The 24,491-nt window shown below is 57.9% G+C and overlaps 1 protein-coding gene across 1 annotated transcript; it reads left to right on the top strand.

Moving 5' to 3' along the window:
- The first annotated feature begins 268 nt into the window (after positions 1–268).
- On the top strand, positions 269–23,700 carry PPP1R16A (protein phosphatase 1 regulatory subunit 16A). The gene is made up of 14 exons (XM_052651704.1): positions 269–346; positions 15,716–15,837; positions 16,031–16,156; positions 16,646–16,776; positions 18,540–19,516; positions 20,578–20,648; positions 20,725–20,870; positions 21,761–21,864; positions 21,943–22,067; positions 22,150–22,275; positions 22,354–22,429; positions 22,502–22,631; positions 22,792–22,957; positions 23,140–23,700. The coding sequence occupies exons 5-14, from the start codon at positions 19,288–19,290 to the stop codon at positions 23,512–23,514; spliced, it is 1,548 nt and encodes a 515-aa protein (XP_052507664.1). The 5' UTR covers positions 269–346; positions 15,716–15,837; positions 16,031–16,156; positions 16,646–16,776; positions 18,540–19,287; the 3' UTR covers positions 23,515–23,700.
- Positions 23,701–24,491: the final 791 nt, after the last annotated feature.

The raw sequence follows: 24,491 nt of genomic DNA, 5'->3' as shown, positions 1-24,491 counted from the left end.
GAGTGAACTCGGACCCTTTCTTAAAAGATCAGAGTAATCAGACGACCACCCTCCTGGCAAACTTGTGACTACTTGCGCTTCTCGCCCCGGCAGGCCCTCCCCTTGCCGGCCGGCCATCACTGCTCCCTGCCCACGCGGCGGTCCGCAACCTCCCCAGTCCCTCTGGGCAAGCCCCGCCCCCGGGCGGCGGTTTCCGGTCCTGGGGAGCGCGGGCCGGAAGTTTCGCGTTGCCATGGCAAGGGCCGGGCGCGGGCCCGCCCCCGCGGCGCCGGGAGGAGCGCTGGGCAGAAGGACCCGCGGACCGGCTCCGATCGGCTGCGAGGTGGCTGCTGGCGCGAGGCGGAAGGTGAGGAGCGGACTTCCGGGGCCGGCGGTCGGGCGGGGAGACCGGGAGGCTGGGATCCCGGCGGGAGGCCGCCCAGGCCCCGCTCGGCGCCGGTGCTGAGGGTCGGGAAGGCTCCTGGAGTGGCGGCCGTCAAGGCCGGGCCGGGGCGCTGTTCGCGGCTGAGCCGAATGCGGGGTTGTTTTCAGCCGTGTAACCTGTTGGCCAGGTAGGCAGCACCGGAGTTACCTCCGTTTCAGCTGAGGACATTCGGGCCTGCAGAGAAGGTACTTGCCAGGCTTCGTGTGTGCTTTGGAGCGAGGCCAGAGGAAAAACCTGAACCTTTCTGTGCCAAATTCCTTAACTTCCAGGGGTTCTAGTGACCTCCTTGTAGGGATCCTGGGCTCCAGCCCACCGATGGGTGTCCGGGCTGGAATAGCCATAGCTGTGCGGCGAGCGCCGGCCCGCGCGGCTTCGGAGGCGCAAGGGGCCTGGGCGGGAAGGTCCACGCCGGTGGGGCCCCTCCCTGTCCTGCAGTGGAGGCTGAGGCGACTGTGGGATTAGTTTCCGTGGGTGCGGAGGCGTTTCAGGTGTGGGGGAGCGGGAGCCAGGGCCGAGCTCTGGCTGGCCCTCCTCAGAGCTCTGGGCCTTCCTTTCCCTACCCCGTCCTTAGCTTGGGGGTGGAGTGGGGGTCGCACTGCTCTTCTCAGCCCCTCTGCTCCCGGGGATGCTCCCTGGTGATGCTTGGGGGCTCTCCCTGGGAGAGCTGTGAAGGAAGGGCCTCTGTGCCCCAGGCTGGCCTCCTGGCTTACTTCAGGGGCAGCGAGAGTCGCCTTATGGGCGGATGGTTCCCTGACGGATCCTGGACCGCGCTGGCCCCGAGATCCTTGCCTGGGGGCTGTGTGGCGCTCTGAGCAGCCAGCTCCCTGCCTGCCTCCACCGTGCCGGCGGCTCTTGGCTCAACGCTGGGATGGAGCAGCATCAGCAGGTCTATCTTTCCTTCCTTGTGGGCTCTCCGCGGACCTGCCCTGGCTTCATCCCTCACCTGCTTGGACTCTGCTCTCCTGGAAGGTTCCTGGGCTGGCAGGCGCCCAGCAAGAGGCCCTGGTACCTGTGGGCTCCACGTTGGTGTCTGTGTTCTAGGGATTTCTGAATTTCACTGTGTTCAGCTTTGGAACCCCAGTCTCAGATGAGCCTGTGGTGGCCCAGCACGGCACCTGCACCCCAAGAGTTCCCCATGCCAGTGCCTCTGTCCCGGTCCACTTGTTAGCCAAAGCAAGTGTCTGGGTGGTAGTGTCTTCTCTCAGACTTGCTCCTCAGTTGCCCAGATCCTGGCTGTCCTGTCCATCTCTTGTACCAGCAGCCTGCACCTCCTTCTGGGATGGGAGCCGTTGCTCCTGGCCGCTCTTCTGCGCTCCGACTCGGCGCTTTGACTCCACCCTTCTCACCATAGGCAGAGTGATGGGTCTGAAAAGCAGATCTGATCCTTGTCCCTCCTGAACATCCTTCCTCAGAGACTGCTGGACGACATGCCTGTCTTTGCACACTCGCCCCCCTCCTCTGCCCCCACCCCACTCCTGAGCACCTTGCCATGTGTGTCGGGCCTCCACCCTCCTGAACCCTTGCAGTAGTGGTGGAGGAGGCAGGGAGGGGAGAGAGTGAGCCTCCGCCTCCCTTCCAAGCTCTCTGTCTTTAGGAACGGCCCTGCCAGCACATCAGACTGAGAAAAAAGGACAGAGGGACAGTCATGTCTAATTCCACAGACGCCTGGGACGGCGGGCTGGGGAGGAAGAGGCGCTCGGCTGCCCGGCCCTGTGCTGGCTGTGTGGTGAGGCCCGATGGCAGACAGCGAGTCTGGGCTGCGTGCTTCCTGGGTGGCTGTGACAGACACAGATTGCCGGGACTGCCCGAGACCTTGGTCATTCTTTGACCACTGCTGTTGGGTAGGTTTTGTGTGGGGTGCTTTGTAAGACTCACCCCCACCCACCCCCAGAACCTCCTTCTGTTTTGGAAGGTGAGCCCTGGGAGCCTCCAGGACTCAGGTGAAGCTCCTGCAGACCCTTCCCACCATCCGGGAGGCTGGATGGCCCTTCTGCGCTGGCAGGGCACGCGGCCAGCCTCGCTGTGGCCACAGGCCTCCTGCGTTTGCTCCGGGCTGCGCTCAGGGCGCGTGGGCTCTGCATCCCAGTGCCAAGCCCAGCCCTGGCACAGCTGCACTCACAGCTGAGTGGCAGTTCATCCACCCGGCGGCTCAGTCCTGGGCTGGGCACCTGCGTCTGCTTCCGCGCCGTCCCTCAGTGTAGGGAACCCATCAGCTCCTGCGGTCATGGGTACTTCTGCAGGTCAGGCCCGGGGCTCGGGGAAGAAAACAGTGACTAGTGCAACAATGGAAGCGGGGTGAAGACGCAGCAGAGTGACGGGTTGACTGCAGGGGACCTGAGGAGGCAACGTTTAAGCTGGGATCTGAGCTGCGGGAAGGAAGGAGCTATGCTGAGATCTTGTGAAGAACTTTCCAGACAGAAGGCACAGCTGACAGAAAGGGGCGCAACGATGAGGTGGCGGATCGGGGCTGGCAGAGCTTTTCTGTGAAGGGCCAGAGAGTCAGGGTTTCAGGCTTTGAGGGCCACGTGATCCCTGGGGCAGCTATCCTGCCGTTTTGTGGAAGAGCAGCCACAGACAATATGCAAGTGAATGTGCTCTGTTTCCACAAAACTTTACTGACAGACCCTGAAACTTGAATTTCACGTGATACTCATGTGTCACCAAGTATTCTTTTTCTTTTAATTTGTTTGCCAATCATTAAGGTCAAAACCATTTTCAGCTCATGGGCCATACCAAAACAGACAGTGGGTTAGTTTGCCAGCCCCTGTGCCAGACCCCAAAAGCGCTGTGTCTTAGTTCATTGAATCCTCATAAGAACTTATAAGGAAGGTACTATTATTCCATTTACAGATGAGGAAACTGATTTCCTCAGAGGTCAAGAAACTTGACCAGTGCCCTCAGCTCCTGGCACTTTAAACCCAGAGTGTGGTTCCCGAGCTCAGCTTCCAGCCTCTGTGATATGGAGCCGAGGTCCCTGAGGTGCAGGAAGCAGGAAGCAGGCCAGTGCTGAGTGGGTAGTGGAGGGGTATGGGAGGAGACAAGGCCAGGAGAGGCCAGATCATCGGAGTTAGAGGCCAGGGGAAGACTTAGGTTGTATACTTTTATTTTTTTACATCCAACTTTATTGAGGTGTAGTTTACGTATAATAAAAGGCACCTATATAAAATAATTTGGTGGGTTTTGATAGATATATGCTCCTTGTAAACGCCACCACAATCCAGACACAGAGCATCTCCCTCATCCCTGAAAGTCCCTTTCCCTGTGCCCAGTCCACGGTCCTCCCTGCCCCAGGCAACCACTGATCTGCTTTTGTTTTTATAGATTCATTGTCCCTGTTTTCTTTCCCTAGAATTTCACATAAGTGGACGGATACAGGATGAACACTTTTGTGTCTGACTTCCTTTCGCCAGACAGAACGTTTTGGAAATTCAGATTGCTGCATGTCTCCATGGTTCATTGTTTTTCTTGCTGGACGGTTTGGTATTCCATTGTATAGGTACACTGTTTACTCCATACACACACCTGTTGATGGACATTTCGGTGCCTTCCAGTTTTTGGCTATTGTGAATAAAACTGCTGTGAATATTCATGTTTACCAGTCTTTGTATGGACATACACTTTATTTCTCTTGGGTTGAGATGACAGAAATGATGGTTGAAGTACGTACTTGTATTTCACTCTATACCAAAAGTGCCACAACTGTTTTCTAAAATGGAAAGTCATATCACATTCCCAGTTGTTCTGTGTCCTTTTGTCATTCTTTGGAAATTTAGCCCTTCTTCTGAGTGTTGATGGCTTGTTCTGCCTTGAGTTGGCATTTCCTAATGATGAATGGTGTTGCACACCGTTTCATTTGCCTGCTCAGCCATTTGTATATCTTATTTTGTGACGTGTCCAGATCTTTTACCCATGAAAAATGGGTTGTCTCATCAAGCTCTAAGAATTCCTTATATGTTTAGGGTGCTAGTCCTTTGCCAGATACAAGTCTCTGGCTTGGCTTTTAATTTTGTCACCAGTGTCTTAAACAGACAGATACTTATAATTTTGATGAAGTTCAGTTTGTCATTTTTTCTTTATGGTTTATGCTTTCTTTAATGGTCAAGAGGTCAGGGGTCATTGTTTTCCCTGGATATCTGGGCATTCCAACATCATTTTGAAAGGCCACCCTCTCCCATTGTGTTACTCCATTGCTGACAGTATGTGTGGGTAGACTTCGGGATTCTCTATTCATTGATCTTATTGCTCATATCCTGCAGATTTGATTATATTAGCTTTAAAATAAGTCTTGAGGTCAAGTATAAGTAGTTTTCCAACTTGGTTTTTCTTTTTCAAATCATTTTGGCCCTTCGAGATATGATGTTGCTGCTGCTGCTGCTAAGTTACTTCAGTCGTGTCTGACTCTTAGCAACCCCATGGACTACAGCCCACCAGGCTCCTCCGTCCATGGGATTTTCCAGGCAGGAGTACTGGAGTGGGGTGCCGTTGCCTTCTCCGAAGATATGATGTAGTTCTATGTAAATGTGAAAATTGGCTTGTCATTTTCTCGAAAAGAGCTTACTGGCATTTTGATTGGGATTATGTGGAAGCTAGGGATCTGTTAGGGGAAGAATTGACATTGTAAGAATGTAGAACATGGTACATATTTCTCCATTTATGTAGGTCTCTGTATTAATTATCTATTGCTGTAAAGAAATTACCCTTAAACATTATGATTTAAAACAATGAATTTTTGTTCTCTCGCAGCTGCCGTGGGTCGGGAATTGTACAGTGGCTTGGCCGGGTGGTTCAGGTTGCAGGTTTAGCCCGTGGTGGGGATGCTCCGCCAGGTGGCTCCTTGAGGGCCAGCCAGGCTCTTGGCCCCACCCTTCTGGCCTCTGGGCAGCCTCACCCCAAGGCCCCAGTTCAGGAGAGACCCGCAAGCGAGAGGCTGCACTGCCCTCCAGGACCTGGTCCGGAGCTGGTACCTCCTGGTTTCAGGCTTTGTTTCCATTTGTTCCTTAGAAGTAATTAACTGAGTCCAAGTGAAGTGATCGATTAACTGCTTTCAAGCCGTATTGAGGGGAAGTTGACCAGGCTTTGCCCTTAGCAGCCAGCGTCAGCACCTGTTCCGTTTGGAGACACTAATTTTGCAAATGATATATTTAACATTTTACATGTTTCTATCCTTTGTTACTAGTTCAGAGACATAAATTTGATTTTGGCATACTGTCCTTTGTATCCTGCAACCTTTCTAAATATATTCATTTGTTCGAGTAGCCCCATTATAGATTTCTAAGGATTTTCTACAAATCTTTCTACATGCCTCCTGTATCTAAGAAGTTATTTTCCTTTCCATCTGTATGCTCTTTATTTCGTGCCTTAGTGCACTGCCTGGGGGTTGCAGTGTTGAGTAAGAGGGGTAGGAGTTGGTGCTCTTACCTTGTTCTCAGTCCTGAGGGTTTTACCAGATTTTGAGGGATTTTCCTTTTATTCCTAGTTTTCTAAGGTTTTTTTTTTTTTAATCATGAATGGAAAAAAAATAAAAAAACAAAAACCATGAATGGATACTGAATTTTTCCAAGTCTTTTTCTGCTTCTATTGATTTGCTTGTTTATTTTAATTAGCAAACTATGGAGTTTCTTTGTGGGAAGGTTTTTAATTAGAAATTTAATTCCTTTAATAGTTATAGGGCTGTTCAGGTTTTCTATTTCTTCTTGACCCCATTTTGATAATTTGTTTCATTCAGATAATTTGCCCATTTATCTAAGTCAAACATGGCAATTTAAAAAATATATATATAGAGGGCCAAATAGTAAATATTTTAGGCTTTTCAGGCCATATGGTCTCTTTTGTGATTGCTCAGTTCTTTGTGTAACACACAACAGCCACAGACAATACCTGAACAAATGAGCATGGTTTTTTTCTAATAAAACTTTATTTACAAAAGAGATGGTAAGCTGATTTGGTCCATAGGCGTAGTTTGTTGATCCCTGACTTAAGTTGTTAAGTTTATGATTATAAATTGTTCAGAACGTTCCCATTTAGTTGTCTGTAGGATCTGTAATGATAGCCTGTATTTCTTTTACGATTTTGGTCATTTTTGTCTGCGTTTCTTGATCAGTTTAGTGAGAATCTTGATTTTATCAATATTTTCAAAGGAACAACTTTTAGTTTCAGTATTCTCTTTTTGTCTGTTTTCTTTCTCTCTCGCTCTCTCTCTTTTTTTTTTTTTGGTCCACAAGGCATGCGGGATCTTAGTTCCTTGACCAGGGGTTGAATCCTTGGCCTCTGCAATGGAAGCATGGTGTTCCAACCACTGGGTCACCAGGGGATTCCCCATTTTCTGTTTCATTACTTTTTGTTCTTATTATAAATTCCCTTCACTTACTTTGGGTTGAATTTTCTCTTTTTTTTCTAGCTTCTTACTAAGTTGGAAGCTTTGGTCATTGATTTGACCATCCTTGTTATTTATGCATTCAGAATTAAAAGTTTTCTTCTAAACCCTGCTTTGTTTTATTTATTTATTTTTGGTTGCTCTGGGTCTTTATTGCTGAGCGGGGACTATTTTCTAGTTGTGGTGTGTGGGCTTCAGGAGTTGCAGCTTGGTTCCAGAGCACAGGCTCAGTAGTCATGGCTTACAGGCTTACTTGCCCTCTGGCATGTGGGATCTTCTTGGACTAGGGACCAAACCTATGTCCTCTGCGTTGGCAGGTGGGTTCTTCCACTAAGGAAGTGCTAAACCCTGCTTTAAATGCATCTACTGTATTTGATGTGTTTTCATTTTCATTCAGTTCAAAGTATCTTTTACTTTCCATTTTGATTCCTTCCTTAGCCTGTAGGTTATTTAGAAGTATGCTTTAAAGTTTCCAAATATTTGGGAATTTTTCCAGATATTTTTATGTTATTGAGTTCTAGATTAATTCTGTTGTGGTCAGTGAACTTTCTCTATATGCTTTCATTCCATGTACACTCACTGAATCTTGTGTGCATTCCAGCATGTGGTCCGTTTACTTGAATAATACGTTTGCAGTGTTGTGCAGCTATCATCACTGTCAATTTCCAGAACTTTTGAATGACCCGAAACAGAAACTGTCCATTCAGCACTATTTCCTTACACCAGCTGCCCCAGCCCCTGCTTTCTATGCCTGAATTTACCTGTTATATAAAAGGAAATCATACACGTGTCCTTTTATTTGATATATTTCTGACAAGTGTCAGGGTTTTGTCCCTTTGTATGACTGAATATTCCATCATGTATGTATATGTACCACCTCTTATTTCCTCATCTGTCCATTGGCATCGGGCACTGGAGTTGTTTCTGCTTTGTAGCAATTGTGAACAGTTTTTCTGTGAACATTGGTGTGCAAATAGCTGAGTCCCGGCCTCCAGTTCTTCTGTTTATACACCCGGAAGTGGAGCGTGCCTTTGGTTTCACACTGCATGGTCGGCAGAGTGACATTTTACTCTGCACGCTAGTGCACTGCCCTGTGGCACAGAAGCTGGAGACATGTCAGTCTTTCTGTCTGCAGAGCCAGACACTGTTCACCGGCTGTCCCCTCACGGGACCTCTAGGTGAGCAGTCAGGCTCATAGGGTCGGGCAGGGTCGTGTGCTTCCAGTCTGCTGGAGAGTCTCTGGCCTCAGGCTGCTCCAGATGCCTCTGCCTGCGCAGTGGCGTGTCTCCCCCCAGCCCCCGCCTGCGGGGCTCCCACCATTTTTCCCTCTCACATCAGGCACCTGTAAACCTATCATTAGCTCTCCTCAGTTCATGGGGACACGTGTGTGCTCCGGTGGCCATCCAGAACCCGTGCACCCCTTCTTCTCAGGCTGAGCGTCCAGTCAGAGAGCAGATCCAGGGTCCCAACGCTGCCCTCTCCAAAGCCCACTTCCACTTCTGGACACTGCTGAATTGACAGGCCTTTGTTTCCAGACCGCACGGGAATCATGAGGCTGTCGTGGCTGTGGGCAGTGGGGCGTCGAGCTTGGAGCCTGGGCACTGGGAAGGTGTGGTGCTCAGGCCTCTGGAAGCCATCCTTTCTCCTCTTAGCTAAGAGAGGGCTGGGCTTTTCCCCCTCTGTTCTGTGTGGCTTGTGGGATCTTAGTTCCCCAACCAGGGATGGAATCCAGGCCCTCGGCAGTGAGAGTGGCCAGGGCTGGCGTCTATCCTTGGTTCTCAGAAAAAAATTTTTTTTTTTTACTTTATTTTGCTTTACAGTACTGTTTTGGTTTTGCCATACATTGACATGAATCCGCCACGGGTGTACATGAGTTCCCAATCCTGAACCGCACCCCCCCCCATCTCCCACCCCATATCATCTCTCTGGATCACCCCCATGCACCAGCCCCAAGCCTCCTGTATCCTGTATCGAACATAGACTGGCGATTCGTTTCTTCTCAGAGACTCTTTTGACATGCGGATACCTCCAGTTGCCTAACTTCTTTCATTTGGCCATCTAGACTTCTCACACCTTGCTGTGAGTTGGTCTTTAGATTTACTTAGATGGAAAGGCATTGGAGGAGGGAGCTTTGGGGCTCCCCTGGTTTCTTGTGAGGGACCCTTCCAATTTTCCAGCCCCACAACTGCTGCTGCGCTTGCAGCCCCTTCCTCACATGGTCCAAATGGCCTCCAGTGCATGCTCTGGCCCCAGGCGGAGGCAGCTGCCCGCATCACGTGTACACTTGTGCCGGCATCCTGGGTTCATCATCTCTCACAGGATGGAGGCTGAGCAGCTGTAGCTAAGCCAAAGGAAATGTCACATTTGTAGGTCACAGCTTTGAAACGGCTTCACTTTCCTGTGGTTCTACTGCTGAGGGGAGTCTGAGAAAGGACTCAGATCTCACGGGTGGGTCAGAGGGCAGCTAAGGCCAGAAGGTGAGCAGGACTGTGCGCCCCCAGCAAGAAAGAGGGCTGGGGAGCCAGAGAGGAGACTCATTACAAAGCCACAGTGGGTAGGATGTTGTAGGGACCGGTGGGACGGAGTCAGAAGTCTTGACAGGCTCACATGTATGTTGTCGTTCTGTCGTTTAGTCGTGTCCGACTCTTTGCGACCCTGTGAACTGCAGCACGCCAGGCTTCCCTGTCCTTTACTGTCTCCCAGAGTTTCCTCAAACTCATGTCTGTTGAATCACATGTATGTATAGGAACTTAATTTATTACCGAAGTGACACTGCAGAACAACATGGAGAGAAGCAACTTTTAAATAATGGTGCTGGGACAATTGGATATAAATATAGAACAAAGAGGGGCTTCCCTGGTGGCTCACACGGTAAAGAATCTGCCTGTAATGCAGGAGACCTGGGTTCAGTCTCTGAGTCAGGAAGATCCCCTGGAGAAGGGAAGGGCAACCCACTCCATTATTCTTGCTGGAGAACCCCACAGAGGAGCCTGGCGGCCTACAGTCCTTGGGGTTGCAAAGAGTCAGACACGACAGATTGACTAACACTTTATCAATTTCAAAAATGAAATTGGAGCCTGTCCTAGTTATATATTGATGTCAAACAAATTGCCCCCAAATACAGCGCTTCTCTCTCACATCTGCAGGCTTGACTACGGGGAAGGGTCTGCTTCTGGGTGGCTGGCTTCCCCCAGAGTGAGTAGCCTGGAGGAGCGCAGGGGTGCAATCAGGGCGCCTTGCACACTCTGACCATGGCGGGCATTGAGCAAGTACGGAAGTGCCACCACCCACACTTAAGTGGGGGGGACTAGGTCTACCTTTTGAAGGGAGGAGTGTCGCTTACTTTGCAGGCATATTTTACAACTCCGCAGATTCCCTTCTTCACCCCAGACACAAACATTAGCTCCAGGTGGACTGCAGACCTAAATGTGATGCCCCCTAGCCTCCTTTTAGAATATAGGAGACTTGTCTTCAGAAAGATGTCTCATCTTATTAATACTCAGACAACTGCAAACTGACCACTGCACGAAGAGTGGCAAAAAGAATAAAACCAACTGGACTGTTTCCCCATTGCTGTTGGGATTAGAAACTGGTACAGCTTTGGAGAGCAGTGGTAATGTCTGTTGACTCGTCATAGCCTGTGGTTGGCGGCTGCACACCAGTGTCAGTGTTCAGGGTGTTCACTGGCCCACACCCATCAGAGTGTGCCCTCGGCTGTGCAGACAGGCTCCTAGCGGGCTGTTACTCAGCCAAAGGCGGAAAGCCTTGGAGCTACACACTTTGGAGTGGGTGGATCCCACACAGTGGGGTGAGGCAGCCTAGAGCACAGGGCACGGCTCCATCTGGAACTCTGGCCTCTCAGCACCAGATTGAGCTCAGGAGGGATGTGGGGGGTGTTGGCGTGAAGAGAAGCGAGGTGGTGGTCACTGCACGGAGGAGTGTAGGAGGACTCTGAGCTGCTTGGCGCCATCCTGATGGGGTGGAGCTCACATCGGTTTGCATCTCCATTATTAGTCCATTGTGATTTTTGCATTTTCAGGACTTGTATTACTGATTGAAAACAGCCAGTTATTTTATCAGGGAAATGGATTTATTTCACAGGCGCAAACAATGGCAAATCAGGACCTGTAGCCCATGGGGAGCCACAGGCAAGCGCAGAGGACAAAGGAGGGGAAGCTTACGAGGAGAAGGGGAGTGTGAGGGGCTGTAATGAACAGAGAGCCCTTTGGAGGAAACCGGGTGTGGAGGCTTCTCATTGGCTGCGCTGTTGCCAAGTGGGGAGAAAATCTGCTTTCCTTCTGCCAGGTTGTGTTGTGGTAACCTTGCCCCTGTGGGGTCTGCAATTGAAGGGAAGTGACAGGGTGTGAGAGTGCTCCCTTCTGGCCTCCAGACTCCATCTTATTTCATTTGTTTTATTTTTGTTTATCTTTTCGGCCTCGCCTGATGACTTGTGGGATCTTAGTTCCCCAACCAGGGATCGAGCCTGGGCCCCATGCAGTGGAAGTGTGGAGTCTGCCTGGATTTTTAATGAGGTTTCTGTTTATTCATTTTCACAGTATCACACTTCACCATATAAAGATTTTAAGAGGACACCCCGATACCCTGCGGGAGGCTGTGTGGAAAAGCCCATCCTGGGCACAGGGACCCCCGACCCTGCAGGCCCGATAGTGGGGTGGTGGGCAGGGCCGCTGAGGGCCGGGCTGGGAGCAGGCCCAGCCCGGGATTTGATGGGCTGGCTGAGCCTCACGGACCTCACGGGGCCAGGAGGCCTTTTAGACTGTTTCAGGCGAGGGGTGACTGGGTTGAGGCTTGCATTTTCAATGCTCCGGGGCTGAGTGTGGAGAGAGCTGGACCCCTGACTAGGAGCAGGGCAGCAGGCAGCGGCCTGTGAGGTGCAGGCCCAGAGGGGCTGGGGCAGGAGCGGGCTGGAGGGAGCTGGGTGCCCCAGCTTCACCTTCAATGTGGCCACTGCCCCTCTTGGAGGGGAGGGCTGGCCATGCCCTGCGCCTCCCTGTACCTGCCCACTTGCCCCCCCGTCCTCAGACCTGCCAGGTGTCTTTCTCTGGGCCTCTGTGCCCAGACTTCACTTGGCCTCGGTGCTCCTTCCTGGAGGTGGGCACCGGGTGGCTGTGTGGGTCGCCCTCGGAGGTCCGCCTGGGAGGAGCGGCGGCCGTGGCGCTGTGGGTGGTGGTTGTGGGGTGAAGGGGCAGGCACAGCGGGAGGCGCTGGCCCCCGCGGCCCGACTCCGCCGCGGTGTCCATCACCGTTTGCTCCCTGGTCTCCAGCCTGTCTCCTCTGCAGGTCCTCCGCAGGACAGAACGCTGCAGTTGTGCTGAGACCTGTCTCATTCATCGAGAGGGCTGTGCTTTTGGCGTCGGGCCTTCGTGGTCCTGGCTTCACCTGTCACGTGTGGACACACAGCTCGGGGCGGGGGTGTGGTGGGTGTCTTCTTCTGCTGCGCGGCCGGCCTGCCGCGTTCAGTGAGACTCTGCTCTGCTGCCCTGTCGCAACTGGATGTCTGCTTCCGGACTCCCTTCTGTTCCCTCTCTCTGTTTCTCTAAGTACTTCATGTCTTCCTTTTTTACGGTTTTACTGACAAGTCTTGCCCTTTGCCCTGTTAAATGGAAAATTAGTTTGAGTTTCAAATAGAACTAGTGGGATTTTAACTGGGGTTGCATTGAGTCTTGGGTGAATTTGGGGAGAAATGGCATCGTTATGGTTCGGAGTCTTTTGACGCCTACGTGTGGCCTGTCCCTTTTGGTTGTTTTCTTGTGAACTTTAAGAAGTTTCAGTGGTCTTCTGTGTGGAGGTCTTGCACATCTTTTATTAGATTTATTCATACACATTGATGCTTTTGGACGTAAATAGCGTCATTACAATTTTATCTTCTAACTGTTGCTGGCATTTACAAATATAATTTATTGTTGTACATTAGCCTAGTATCTATCACTATTTATTCTCATAGTTTTTTAGGACTTTGCAGGTTTTTATCATATACAATATGTCATTCTCAAATATTGGGTTTTTCCCCACCCTTCCTGTTCTTTTACATACGTGTGTGTGTGTGTGTGTGTGTGTGTGTGTGTGTGTGTGTGTATTTTGGCCACAGCATCTGGCGTGTGGGATCTTAGTTCCGTAACCAGTGATTGAAGCTGGGCCCCAGCAGTGAAAGCACCGAGTCCTAACCACTGGACCGCCAGGGACGCCCCTCACCCTGCCTATTCTTACTCCTTTTATTGCCTTCTCTTGCCCTGTTGCATTGGCTAGAACCTTCAATACAATAGGAATAGAGCTAGTGGTAGCAAGCATCCTCGTCTCCTCCAGTGGGATTTGTTGTTTCTTGAATTACGTTGAGATCATCACTCTGCTGATAGGAAGGGGCTGGAGCAGAGAGCTGGTGCTGGGAGCCCGGGTTCTGGGTCCTTCCCAGGGTGCTGGAGAGCCCTGGGGTGGGGTACCTCGAGGCCCGGGAAGGCCCCATGGTGGGCTCCGTGGTTGCTGGCTTTTTCACGGAGGTGGATGTCCTCTTCTTATGGTTTCTGTCTTGTCAGGAAACATGTCAGCAGCTGAGTGTGGGGATGGGGAAGAGGGGAGCGGAAGGCTTTGGGGCTGTCAAGTCTGAGTGTGATGTTCAGTCGGCAGCTTGGCTGGTACATTCCGACTCGAAGCCATTGCGTTGTGCCAGGCAGGACTTTCCCACAAGCTCAGGGCCTGGGAGCCTGTGAGGCTGGGGCTCTGGGGTGCTGCGGTCAGGAGTGAGCTGGGAGAGGGTGGTGGCAGAGAACCCAGCTGTAGAACTGAAATGCCGGGGCGGGGTTGGGGGAGTTCCTGGAGGTGATGGGGTCCAGGGTACCACTGAGCCTGAGGATGAGGTCATCACCAAGGGGCAGGGGCTGAAGGCTGGTCCACAGGGATATCGAGCCTACCAGGAATTTGGACCTGACACGGCGATGGGGCACGATGCCCATGGAAAGGGCTGGGGTGGGTGGTCGGTGCAGCCAATGGATGTGTCAGCCAGGACTCAGAGGCTTGCAGGCTGCAGCAGGAACGGGGTGGCACTTCCAGGCCTGGGGGCGAGGTGGGGAGAGAAAAAGCAGCCCCCAGAGAAGGCTGGCGGGAAGGGGGAGAGCAAAGACTGAGCTGTGCCTGACTCTGGGGGGGTGTCAGAGCGGGGAACGGGCCTGCTTCTCTCCTGTAGCCTGCGTGCTGCCTGCCTCGCATGCCCGGAGAGGCTCTAGGGTGGCAGGGCCCTGCCTTGGGACTGCGGCCGAGTCACATGAGGAGACCAGCGGTGTGCCAGGCTGGCTGCCTGCAGGGCGGCACCTTGGCTGAGCAGGATGAAGGCTCTCTACACTTCAGTAGGCACTCAGTAGGTACATTCTCCTGGTTGATGCCCTCAATCTTTGTGATCCAGTCATGGATGCTGTCCATGAGGGGGCAGGGCCTGCTTCCAGCTTGCCTGTACTGCTTGAGTGTAGGCCTGGTGTTTCCAGTGGAATCCATGCTCCGTCTCTGTGTGAAGCCATCGAAACTGATGTGAGGATCTGTCTTTTGATTCTATAGGCTTTGTTTTGTTTCACAGTGCGGACATTAAAATAATCTAGCAGGATGGGATTTGTTAATTTCCCTTTTGGTTTTTGGGTTTTGTGTCAGGCTAGAAAGGCCCACCCCTTACTGGGGTCACCTGGATGGTCCGCGCCTCCTGCGGTTGTCCCTCAGCACGGCTGTGTCTGTGGTGTGTGCTGGCCCCCATGCCTCCTGCAGACCCCTCCCCAGCCCTGCGCAGCTCCCCCATCTGTGCCTCCGCAGACCCCTCCCTTCCGGACCCTCTTTCAGGGGCGTCTGTGGCCCTGCTCACTTTGGATGCTCCCCGTCCTGGTTCTCCGGGGCCTCCCTCCTCCGTCTGCCCCTTGCTGGCCCTCCTCCCGGGGCGCTCCCCCCACCCCACCACACCCCCTCCCCAGCAGGTCTGCGGGTGTCTCCTGCCGGCTCTCATGCATCTGGAAGCCTTTGTGGCTCCCACAGCCTGTTGGGCCTGTTCCATCCTCAGCCCGCCCCCCAGGCTGACGGATGCCTGACAGCTGTGCTCACACCTGCCCTCCCCAGACAGAGCACTTAACATTGTTTAGAGGAGACCTGCCCTCATGCGGCTCAGAAGCCAAACAGCAGGAGTGGCCCCGAGCTCTCGGCCGCCCGAGGTCCCTGCAGCCCCCCAACCCCCACCCCCCGGGCCTGTGGCTGATTCAGGTTTACAGGCCTGTTCACAGTGAAGCTCTGTCTCATGTACAGATTGTGAGTCCCTGGTTCTTCGCTGAACACTGTTTCTTAGTGACCTTTTCATAGTAGTGTATAGGTAGCTCCCTCATACACCCCTCAGGGCCTCATGTCATAACCCTGAGGTAGGCAAGGAGGACTTGAAAGCTGCGGCAACGGCAGGCCTGACATGTGTGCTGCAGATCTAGCCTCTAGAGCCTTCCAGAACAGGCCTGCTGGGGGTTGCCGTGCACGTGTGTTGTGATGATGGTGCCCTTGGCAGCACCCCCAGATCTCGGAAGGTGAGCAGGCCTTCTATGCTCGCCACGCCAGCATGGGCGCCCTTGCCCGCTGCCCAGCCGCTCGGCCCAGCCCCTGCCTTCAGCCGCTCACGGCTCTGCCGCCTGTCCCCACATGGCTGGTGCCACCCGGGCCCGCCAGGTGGACCCATCACGGGGCCAGCACAGGGCCCAGGGCACCATGCTCTCCTCCTCGTGGAGCCCAGCCTGTGCCTGCACCGAGGCCCATGCCCCTCGCCCCATGCCCCTCGCCCCACCCAGGGCCCCCCAGAGCTGCACAGCCAGACAAGGGTTAGGACAAATCGGGCCCTGCCTTGGGGCCTCGGCCCCTTCCCCAGGCGGCACTGACTCAAGGCCTTCCTCCAGGTTCTGGCTCTCAGCCCCGGGGACACACCCAGCGGGCACGCAGCGGGCGGGGACAAGCGTCGCCCCCTGCAGACTCGTGCCCTCGGCAGCTGGCCATGAGGCGGGGATTGGTGGCATCCCAGGTGAGCTGAGCGGGAGCTGGGAAGCCAGATCCGGGGTGGGGTCGGGGGAGTCCTGCCTCCCAGTCCCTGCCTGCGACCAGGCGGGGTCAGCTCTGTCTCAGGGTTTTGGCCATGGAGTCCTGGCCCCTCAGCCACCGGAGCCCTGGCCCCATGGCCTCCCCTGCTGAGGGCACATCTCTGTTTGACTCTGCAGGTGGTGCCGCACGCTTCACCCTTCCCAGAGCGAGGAGCACGCCTGCCCCACCATTCACTCTTGTAAATAAAGCCACAGGGAGCAGCCCCAGCAGCCAAGATGTGAAGCCCCAGAACCTGCGGGAAGGTGGGCACCCTCCCTCCATACCTTCCCCCTCTCTGCAGGTCATGCCCCCCCGCAGGTCATGCCCCTCAGGCCCCCCACCCTACCCCCACTGCCGGCCCCGGGTCCTGGCTGCCCTGGCGCTGGGCTTTTGCTGTGACCCTGATTCTCACACAGATGCTGGGCATAGGCGTGAGGCAGCATGGGGGAGTCTCAGCAGAGCACCAGGGTTCAGGCCTGGCCTCAGTTTCCCAGGTGGAGGGTGGAGATGCTGGAGCAGGGTGGCTGTAGGTGTGGAGGGGCCCCTGAGGCACTCAGACTGGGCATGGGTCTGTCCACCCTGAGGGCCCAGGGCCACTCCCAACAGACTCAGGGCTTCCCGTGGTGCTGGCTCAGAGGAGGTGGGCAGTCTCTGTGGTCCTTCCAGAAAGCTCCTCCCACCTCATCCCACACCTCAGGCGTGGAGCTTAGAACTGGAAAAATCGTGCAGATTATCTCTGTTTGACATTCCAGGGAGGCTTGGGACAGGATTTGTGGACTGAGGCTGCAGCTGCCCTGCTCAGTCCCCTTCAGCCTGGGTGTGGTGAGGTGGTCAGTTGCCGGGACTCTGCCGAGCTGTGCTGGCCTCTGTGGCTCAGTCAGGGGTGAGTCTTTGGCTCCAGGGGGCTGTTCCTAGACTGTGGCTGGGGGAGGTGGCAGAGAGGGCAGAGGCTGGGTGGGGGAGTGGGCAAAGCTTAGACTCACCCTGGGCAGGACTGAGCACCATGCTGCCCTCCACAGAAACGCTCCCAGGATGGATGCCCACTGCCCAGGGTCCCTGGATGTCAATGGGTTACCTTTCTCTCAGGGGAGGCAGTCCAGAGACCCAAGGTCACACAGAGACCACCCTCAGGCAGCTTCCTGCAAGGAGCACTGCTAAAGGAACCCAGAGGGGACCTGGGGATTCCGGCAGGTGGGCCCCCAGAGTGGGGGTGAGTGCCCCGCTCCAGTGCACACTGCCTGGCGAGGGTGTGGGGGCCACAGGGAGCAGGTCTCTGTCGAGCCCCTGCCCTTCCTGCCCCCCTGGGCAGTAGCGATGGGGCAGGGGCAAGGCCCAGGCAGAAGGCAGCCGGCCTTGCTCCTTCCTTATGGTCTTGTGGGGCAAGCTCTTCAGGCTGGGTTTGCTGGCAGGCCCCAAGGCCAACTCCAGAGAGATGCACGTCCCACATGTGGGCAGGAGGGGGTGCCCAGTCTCTCCAGGGGAACATGAGGGACCTGTGAGTGGCCAGCAGGGAGGCAGAAAGCCCTGCCACACCTGGGTCTGGCCGGGGCCTCATGGGTGGGGAGCAGGCAGAGGCAGGACACGGAGCCCCGGGAGACCCAGGCAGGCAGTCTGGGCAGCTTCTGTGCTGGCCTTGCAGTCGGCAGAGCTGGCCAGCAGGGGGTGGGCTGCCCGGAGCAGGGGTGCTACCTGGAGAGCTCTTTCCTGGCCTCACTGGTCCCCCATCCTGTCCCCAGGAAGCCTCTGAGGCCAGGCTTGCAGAGGGGATCGTGGAGTGCCACCCACGTCCAGGGCCAGGCAGACCCGAGAAGCAAGGCTCCGGGTACACTGGGGGTCCGCAGGCTGGAGAGGCCTGACCTGACCTGATCTGGCCCAGGACGGTTTCCTTCCAGAAGGAATGGGCACTCACTAGTACAAGTCTGGTCAAAGGAAGGCTGGTCAGTCTCTAGATGGCCATGAGGTCTGTCCGAGTGGGAAGGGGGACTCCAGGTGGTCAGGCTGAGCTGCAGGGGGTACCTTCTAGGTGGAGCCTGGCCACGGCCTCCTGAGCAGTGTCCTGAGGCTGTGCCCAGTGACCACCCCAGGCGTGCTGGGCGGGACAGTCCATGGTGGGGACTGTGGGGCTGTACCACAGCCTAGCTGCTTGCCTGGCTGGCTGTCCTGACAGCTCCAGGTCAGGCAGGCCACTGCGCCCATGTTCACACAAGCAGGGCTTGCATGTAGCCCAGGACAGTTGAGGGGGCATTGAATGGCCTGAATTAGAAAGCCTGGCAAGGAAGAGGCCCAGACTCAAGCGGTGAGCAGCCCATGGCCAGGACAGGCCGTGCCCTCCACTCTCTGCAGCTGAGCAGGGTGGCCTGGGCACCCTCAGGAAGCTGGCAGAGCTGCAGGAGAAAGTGAGCTTGCCTAACCCAGCCCGAGGGCACATGGGTCAAGGGCTGACGTGGGGTCTTGAGGGGCCGCCCGGCTGGAGGCCTGCTGTGAGCGGGTGTGCTATCTGCCTGCTCCTTTCTCTGAGCTGCAGAGAAATGCTGAGTGTGGGGCCAGAATGCGGGCCGCGCAAGGTTCTCTGTGGGCAGGGCGGGGCTCTGGGGGGGCTGGCCTGTCCCCGTCCAGCCCTGACGGCTTCCTGCTTCCTCCTCTCAGGCCAGCGGGAGGGAGTACCTGCGTGTGCAGCTCGGCCACTGGCTACTCCAAAGGGGGCCCTTCCTGAAGACACAGTTCCCGGGCCCTGGGTGCCCTGCCTGCCTAGAGAGCATCAGCCTCGGGTACTGGGGGCCAGGCCCCCCGGACTCTGGACACACACCCGCCCAACCCTCCCTGCTGCTGCACCTCCTCTTAGCACTGACCCCCGGAAGGCTGGAGGTGCTGGGGGTCGGTGGGGGAGGAAGGCCTGGCCATGGGTGCCCCTGGACCCCACCTGGTCTCCTAAGACTGGAAGGCAAGGGCTCCCAGGGGTGTGTGCCCTGCCCTGCCCTGCCCCTGTGTGAGGAGGCGGGAGCTGCAGCCTTGTCATCTGGGTGATTAGCTTCAGACCCTGGACTGACGCTGGCCAGGTCCCGCCTGCTTCCTGCAGGGTGTCCTCCTGACCCAGCGCGGGAGGGAGGCCCTGCCCATCGAGCGGCCAAGGTGCTCAGGCCCCGGGAGGCGGGCTGCAGGTGCCGTCCCGCGCTGCCTTTCTGCCTGGGGCCCGTGGCCCTCACACCTGCCCCGGCCTGGTCACAGCGTGAGGCCTCCTGACCCAGCCTTGCCAGGCACAGAGGCCACGAACCTCAGGAGGGGATGCCCCCGAGGGCTCCAGTCCAGCCGGCTGCCCCCCACCTCAGGCCCAGCCTGGCCCCCGTGCTGCCCCAGCCGGTGCCCCCCGCAGGCCCCGTGGCAGGCAGCCCCCACCATGGCCGAGCACCTGGAACTGCTGGCAGAGATGCCCATGGTGGGCAGGATGAGCACACACGAGCGGCTCAAGCATGCCCAGAAGCGACGGGCCCAGCAGGTGAAGATGTGGGCCCGGGCTGAGAAGGAGGCACAGGGCCGGAGGGCCAGCGGTCAGCCGCAGAAGCGGGTGCTCTTCCCGCCCAGCGTCACCCTCCTCGAGGCGGCTGCCCGGAATGACCTGGAAGAAGGTGAGTGTGGCTGAAGTCTGGTCCGGGCCAGCAGCCCTGTCCCCACTCCTCACGCAGGCCTCAGGAGCCACAGCCCCCTGGTGGGAGCCCAGGGAAGCCTGCCAAGGGCCCTGCTGGGCGAGGGGCCAAGGCGGGGTGGGCTGGGAGCTGCCATCTTCTCTGCCTCTGGCCAGGGTGCTGGGAGTTGGCCCATGACGCCTGCCTGCTTGCCTGGGTTCTGAGCCTTCGCCTCCATAAAGGACACATGCATCCCCCCCGCCCCCCGCCAGCAGATTAGACCCAGGGTGCAGGGCTGCCCAGCAGGCCCCCCTCAACACCCGCCCTTAGTTCTGCCTCTGACTTCTTCCTTCCCGGAGGACAGGCTGGGCAGGACTGCCTTCCTGGCACTGCCCTCTGCCCGCTCTCAGCCCCTCTGCCCTCCCAGGGAGGCTCCTGAGGACTCCTTCTGTCTCCTCCCGGGCGGGGCCTCTGCTGTGGCAGCTCGGGTTCAGAGGGCAAGGAGGGGCAGGGTGTGAGGGGCAGGGTGTGCCCAGGGAAAGGGGGCTGGGCATGGCGGCCGTGGGTCAGCCAGCAAACAGGAGCTGTGGGGTGAGGGGTGCAGCTGGGGAGGGCTGGGCCTGGGTACCCTGGGCCTTCAGTCTTGGCCACCGAGGTGCGGTGGGGCAGGCTGCAAGTACCAGGGGAGGGGTGAGTGTGAGTGTGTGAGCGTGTAAGGCTGGGGGAACACGGGACCTGACCAAGGGGTATCTGAGGGTGCATGCCGGCCCCCAGGCCTGGGGGGCCCTTTCTGGGAGGAGTTGGAAGGCTGGAAGGCCCTAACTGGGAAGGCATTCTGAGGTTGAGGCTGAGGCAGGGCGCTGCTGTCTGTCTATACCCTGCCTGGGGGCCCAGCCCCGAGCCCTCGGCCTGGGCTCTGGGGTCCCTCATGCCTTCCCTGTGCTCCTCTGCTGTCCTGGCTACAGCACGCGACCCAGGTGCCCTGGGCAGGGGCCTGAGCAGGACTTATGGGCCTGCAGCCAACTTCTGCTCCCAAGCCCTGACCGCCTCTGTCCTCCCTGCAGTCCGCCAGTTCCTCGAGAGCGGGGTCAGCCCTGATCTGGCCAATGAGGATGGCCTGACGGCCCTGCATCAGGTCAGCCCCACTGGTGGTGGGAGGGGAGGCTGAGGCCGCGGCGTGGGCTCGGACACTCAGGCTGGGTGCTCCGCAGAGCTGCATCGATGACTTCCGGGAGATGGTGCAGCAGCTCCTGGAAGCTGGGGCCCAGGTCAACGCCCGCGACAGCGAGTGCTGGACACCGTTGCATGCCGCGGCCACCTGTGGCCACCTGCGCCTGGTGGAGCTGCTCATTGCTCGGTAGGGCCCACTGGGAGCATGGGTGACCAGAGCAGGAACCTCTACCAGGTCAGGGCAGGCAGGACCTTCCCCGCAGGGGGCAGTTCATGTGGAGACAGCCCAGGTTTCTCCCCTGGGTCTCTGTCTCCACTTGCCCTGGCATGCCCTGCCTGCACCCCAGTGCGCACAGCTGGGGCCTGGCAGAGGCCATGGTGCTGCCTCTGCAGGGAACTGGCACCCCGCAGGGCAGCGTGGCCCTCCGCCCGTTGGAGCTCCCTGAGGGCAGGCTTTGACCTCCCTCTCTGGTTGTCTGACCTTCCCAGGGTCTGCACAGAAATGCCACTCTGGTCAGAGTCACAAGGGAGGAATTGGGAAGGGGATACCTGGACACCAGTGGGGCTGTTAATGGGGAGGGCAGAGCAGGGCTGGGCTCCTGAACACCTGCCTTGATGAATGGAGAGGGTGGTCAGCTTCGCCAGGATCCAGGAGCCCCCCTCAGCTGGCCTTGCAGGGCGTCGGAGCTGGGTATGCGGGTGGATGACCGTTCCCCCACTCACACACAGATGCCTGGGCGTGGGGAGGGGTGGGTGTGCAGCCCCCAGCCCCACTCCACTCCTCTCCACAGAGGATACCCCGCTCCCTGCAGAGTGCCCAGGACACCCAGAATCTTGGCACCCCTTGGGGCAGGTGGACCCACTGGACACATTCACAGGAGCCAGGGGCTGGGAGCTCAGGCCACCTGACAGTCCAGCAGCCCAAGGACAGACGCAGGGGCATCCAGCAGGGGTGCCTCTCAGCTCAGCAGAGGCCTGGGCCCCTCAGCTGCAGCCCCACAGTGTGCTGCCCGAGGCAGGGGCCTCCCTCCCGGCACAGGGGCCCCATGATCAGCACCTTGTCCATCCTCTCCACAGTGGTGCTGACCTCCTGGCAGTCAACACGGATGGGAACATGCCCTACGACCTGTGTGAGGACGAGCAGACGCTGGACTGCCTGGAGACAGCCATGGCCAGCCGTGGTGAGTGCACCCCCTGCCCCTGCCCGCGGCAGGGGAGGCTGCTCTGGGAGAGCGAGCCCTGAGTGCCCTGCCCCGCAGGCATCACCCAGGACAGCATCGAGCAGGCCCGGGCCCTGCCGGAGCGGCACATGCTAGAGGACATCCGGGACCTGCTGCAGGCGGGGGCTGACCTTGACACTCCCCGGGACCATGGGGCCACGCTGGTGAGGACACGGCACCGGACTGGGCGGGGGAGGGTGCTCCCCAAGCCGAGCCGGGACTCAGGTGCAGGTGGTGTGCCTGCAGCTACACATCGCCGCGGCCAACGGGTTCAGTGAGGCAGCTGCCCTGCTGCTGGAGCACCAGGCCAGCCTGAGCGCCAAGGACCGCGATGGCTGGGAGCCGCTGCATGCGGCGGCCTACTGGGGCCAGGTGAGCGCCCGTGGACGGCGGGGCTGATGAGCCCGCAGGTTCCGCAGACCTCAGCAGCCCCCTCGCTCCGGCCCACAGGTGCGCCTGGTGGAGCTGCTTGTGGCACATGGGGCTGACCTGAACGGCAAGTCCTTGATGGACGAGACGCCTCTCGGTGAGCCGGGGGTGCGTCCTTGCGGTGTAGGGGGTGCATGGCAGGGCCCGTGACCCTCTGGCTCCTCTGCAGATGTGTGTGGGGACGAGGAGGTGCGCGCCAAGCTGCTGGAGCTGAAGCACAAGCATGACGCCCTCCTGCGCGCCCAGGGCCGCCAGCGCTCCCTGCTGCGCCGCCGCACCTCCAGCGCTGGCAGCCGTGGGTGAGTGCCCGCCCCTCCCGCCAGGCCCCCTCGGCCCCACCCCATGGGCTGGGCCCAAGGCTTTGTCCCCGCTGAGGTCAGCTGGCAGCCCAGGGTGCCAGCCCAGGCAGAGTCCGCAGGGAAGGCGATGTCTTCCACCACCCTCTCCTTGCTCCCCCAGGAAGGTGGTGAGGCGGGTGAGCCTGACCCAGCGCACCAGCCTGTACCGCAGGGAGCATGCCCAGGAGGCCATCGTGTGGCAGCAGCCCCTGCCTGCCAGCCCCGAGCCGTCGGAAGAGGATGAGGACCGCCAGACCGATGCAGAGCTCCAGCCGCTGCCCCTGGAGGTGAGCCCGGGCCGCCCCCACACCCTGGTGGGGCCAGTGACCCTGTCCTCAAACACAAGAGCCACATGCTCGGGGGTCAGCTCCGCCCCCACCCTTGGTTTGGCTCCTGGACCACCGTGCTGCCTGGGGCCCCGGGCCAGAAGGTGCCTGCTGATGGCCTCCAGGCCATGCTTCCCCCACAGGAGGAGGACCCCGAGGAGGCCAAGCCACACAACGGCCGAGTGGGGGGGCCCCCGGCACGGCACTTGTACTCCAAGCGGCTGGACCGGAGCGTCTCCTACCAGCTGAGCCCCCTGGAGAGTGCCTCCCCCGACGCCCTGGTGCGCGCCAAGGCCCACCACACCCTAGCAGAGCTCAAGCGCCAGCGGGCTGCTGCCAAGCTGCAACGACCCCCAGCTGAGGGGCCTGAGGCCGCTGAGGCTGGCCTGCCTGTGGACACTGAGACCCCCCAGCCAGAGAGTGGGTGTGGGGCGAGTGGAGACCCACCCCTGCTCAAACTCACAGCCCCCTCAGAGGAGGCCCCCGTGGAGAAGAGACCGTGCTGCCTGCTCATGTGAGGGGCTGGTGGCTGGGGTGGCGAAGGTCCCACTGCCCAGCCCCGCGCCCCTGCTCTGCGTGTCCAGTGTGTGTCCCGGGCCAGGCTGCCAGCCTCCCTGAGGAACAGACCTGGGGCAGAAGCTATACCTGGGAGACAGCAGCTGCAGAGACCTAGTGTTGCTCTGTGACTCTCGATAAAGGGCTATTCTGCCACTGTCTTGTCGTGTGTCTCAGCTGGGCCTCTGTTGCCAGCAGGGAGCGGCTGTGTTGCTGGGCCTGGGTGTGCCTGCCCCGTGAGCAGCCGAGGCCCGTAGCGCACGCTGGGGCTCGCTCGGGGTGCCCAGCCCCGTATGGGTGTGGGGCACATGCCTGTCAGACAAGAAGCCTGGCCCTTCAGCACCCTGCCTCCCAGGCTCCTGGAGGCCCCTATGTAATACTTTGCAGAAGAAGTAGCTTTGGAAGGACACTCCTTGGGGGGCCAGGGCTGAGGGTGTCCTCATTGGAGGGCAGGGACCCTGGCTTAGAAGAGGAGAGGGTATTTCCCATAAGGCTCTTGGCCAGAGCCAGCAGGGCAAAGTGGTTCAAGGCTCGTGTCAGAAGCCTCCCTTTCGGGGGTGGGTTCCCTGTTCCTGGCATGCAGCCCTGGAGCCCTGGCTGCCAGCTTCCGCTTGGGCTGGCAAACAGGCTCTGAGCTGGCCAGGCATGATGCGTTGGGGTGACAGGGCTGCTTAGGGGCCTCACTTGGGAGGGCTTGGGCCCTGCCAGCTTGTCTGTCCCTGGCAGGTTGCTTGGCCTGGCCACGAGTGCTGGGTGTCATAGGCTGGGGTCACCCTCTCTGCTGGACATTTACTTACCTGGTCAGCCCAGGGTCCATGGTCCCGCCCTTCCCTGAGCATGAGTGGTTGGAGGGGTGTCCCTGGCAGAGCCGGGGGTTGGGGAGGGCAGGCTGCCGGTTAAATTTAGCATGTGGGCCGGGGCCGCTGCCCAGGGTCCACTC

The sequence above is a fragment of the Budorcas taxicolor genome, chromosome 14 (genome assembly GCF_023091745.1).
Source record: "Budorcas taxicolor isolate Tak-1 chromosome 14, Takin1.1, whole genome shotgun sequence".
Classification (NCBI taxonomy): domain Eukaryota; kingdom Metazoa; phylum Chordata; class Mammalia; order Artiodactyla; family Bovidae; genus Budorcas; species Budorcas taxicolor.
Note: the sequence above shows the minus strand (reverse complement) of the source record. Positions and strands in the feature narration are given on the sequence as shown.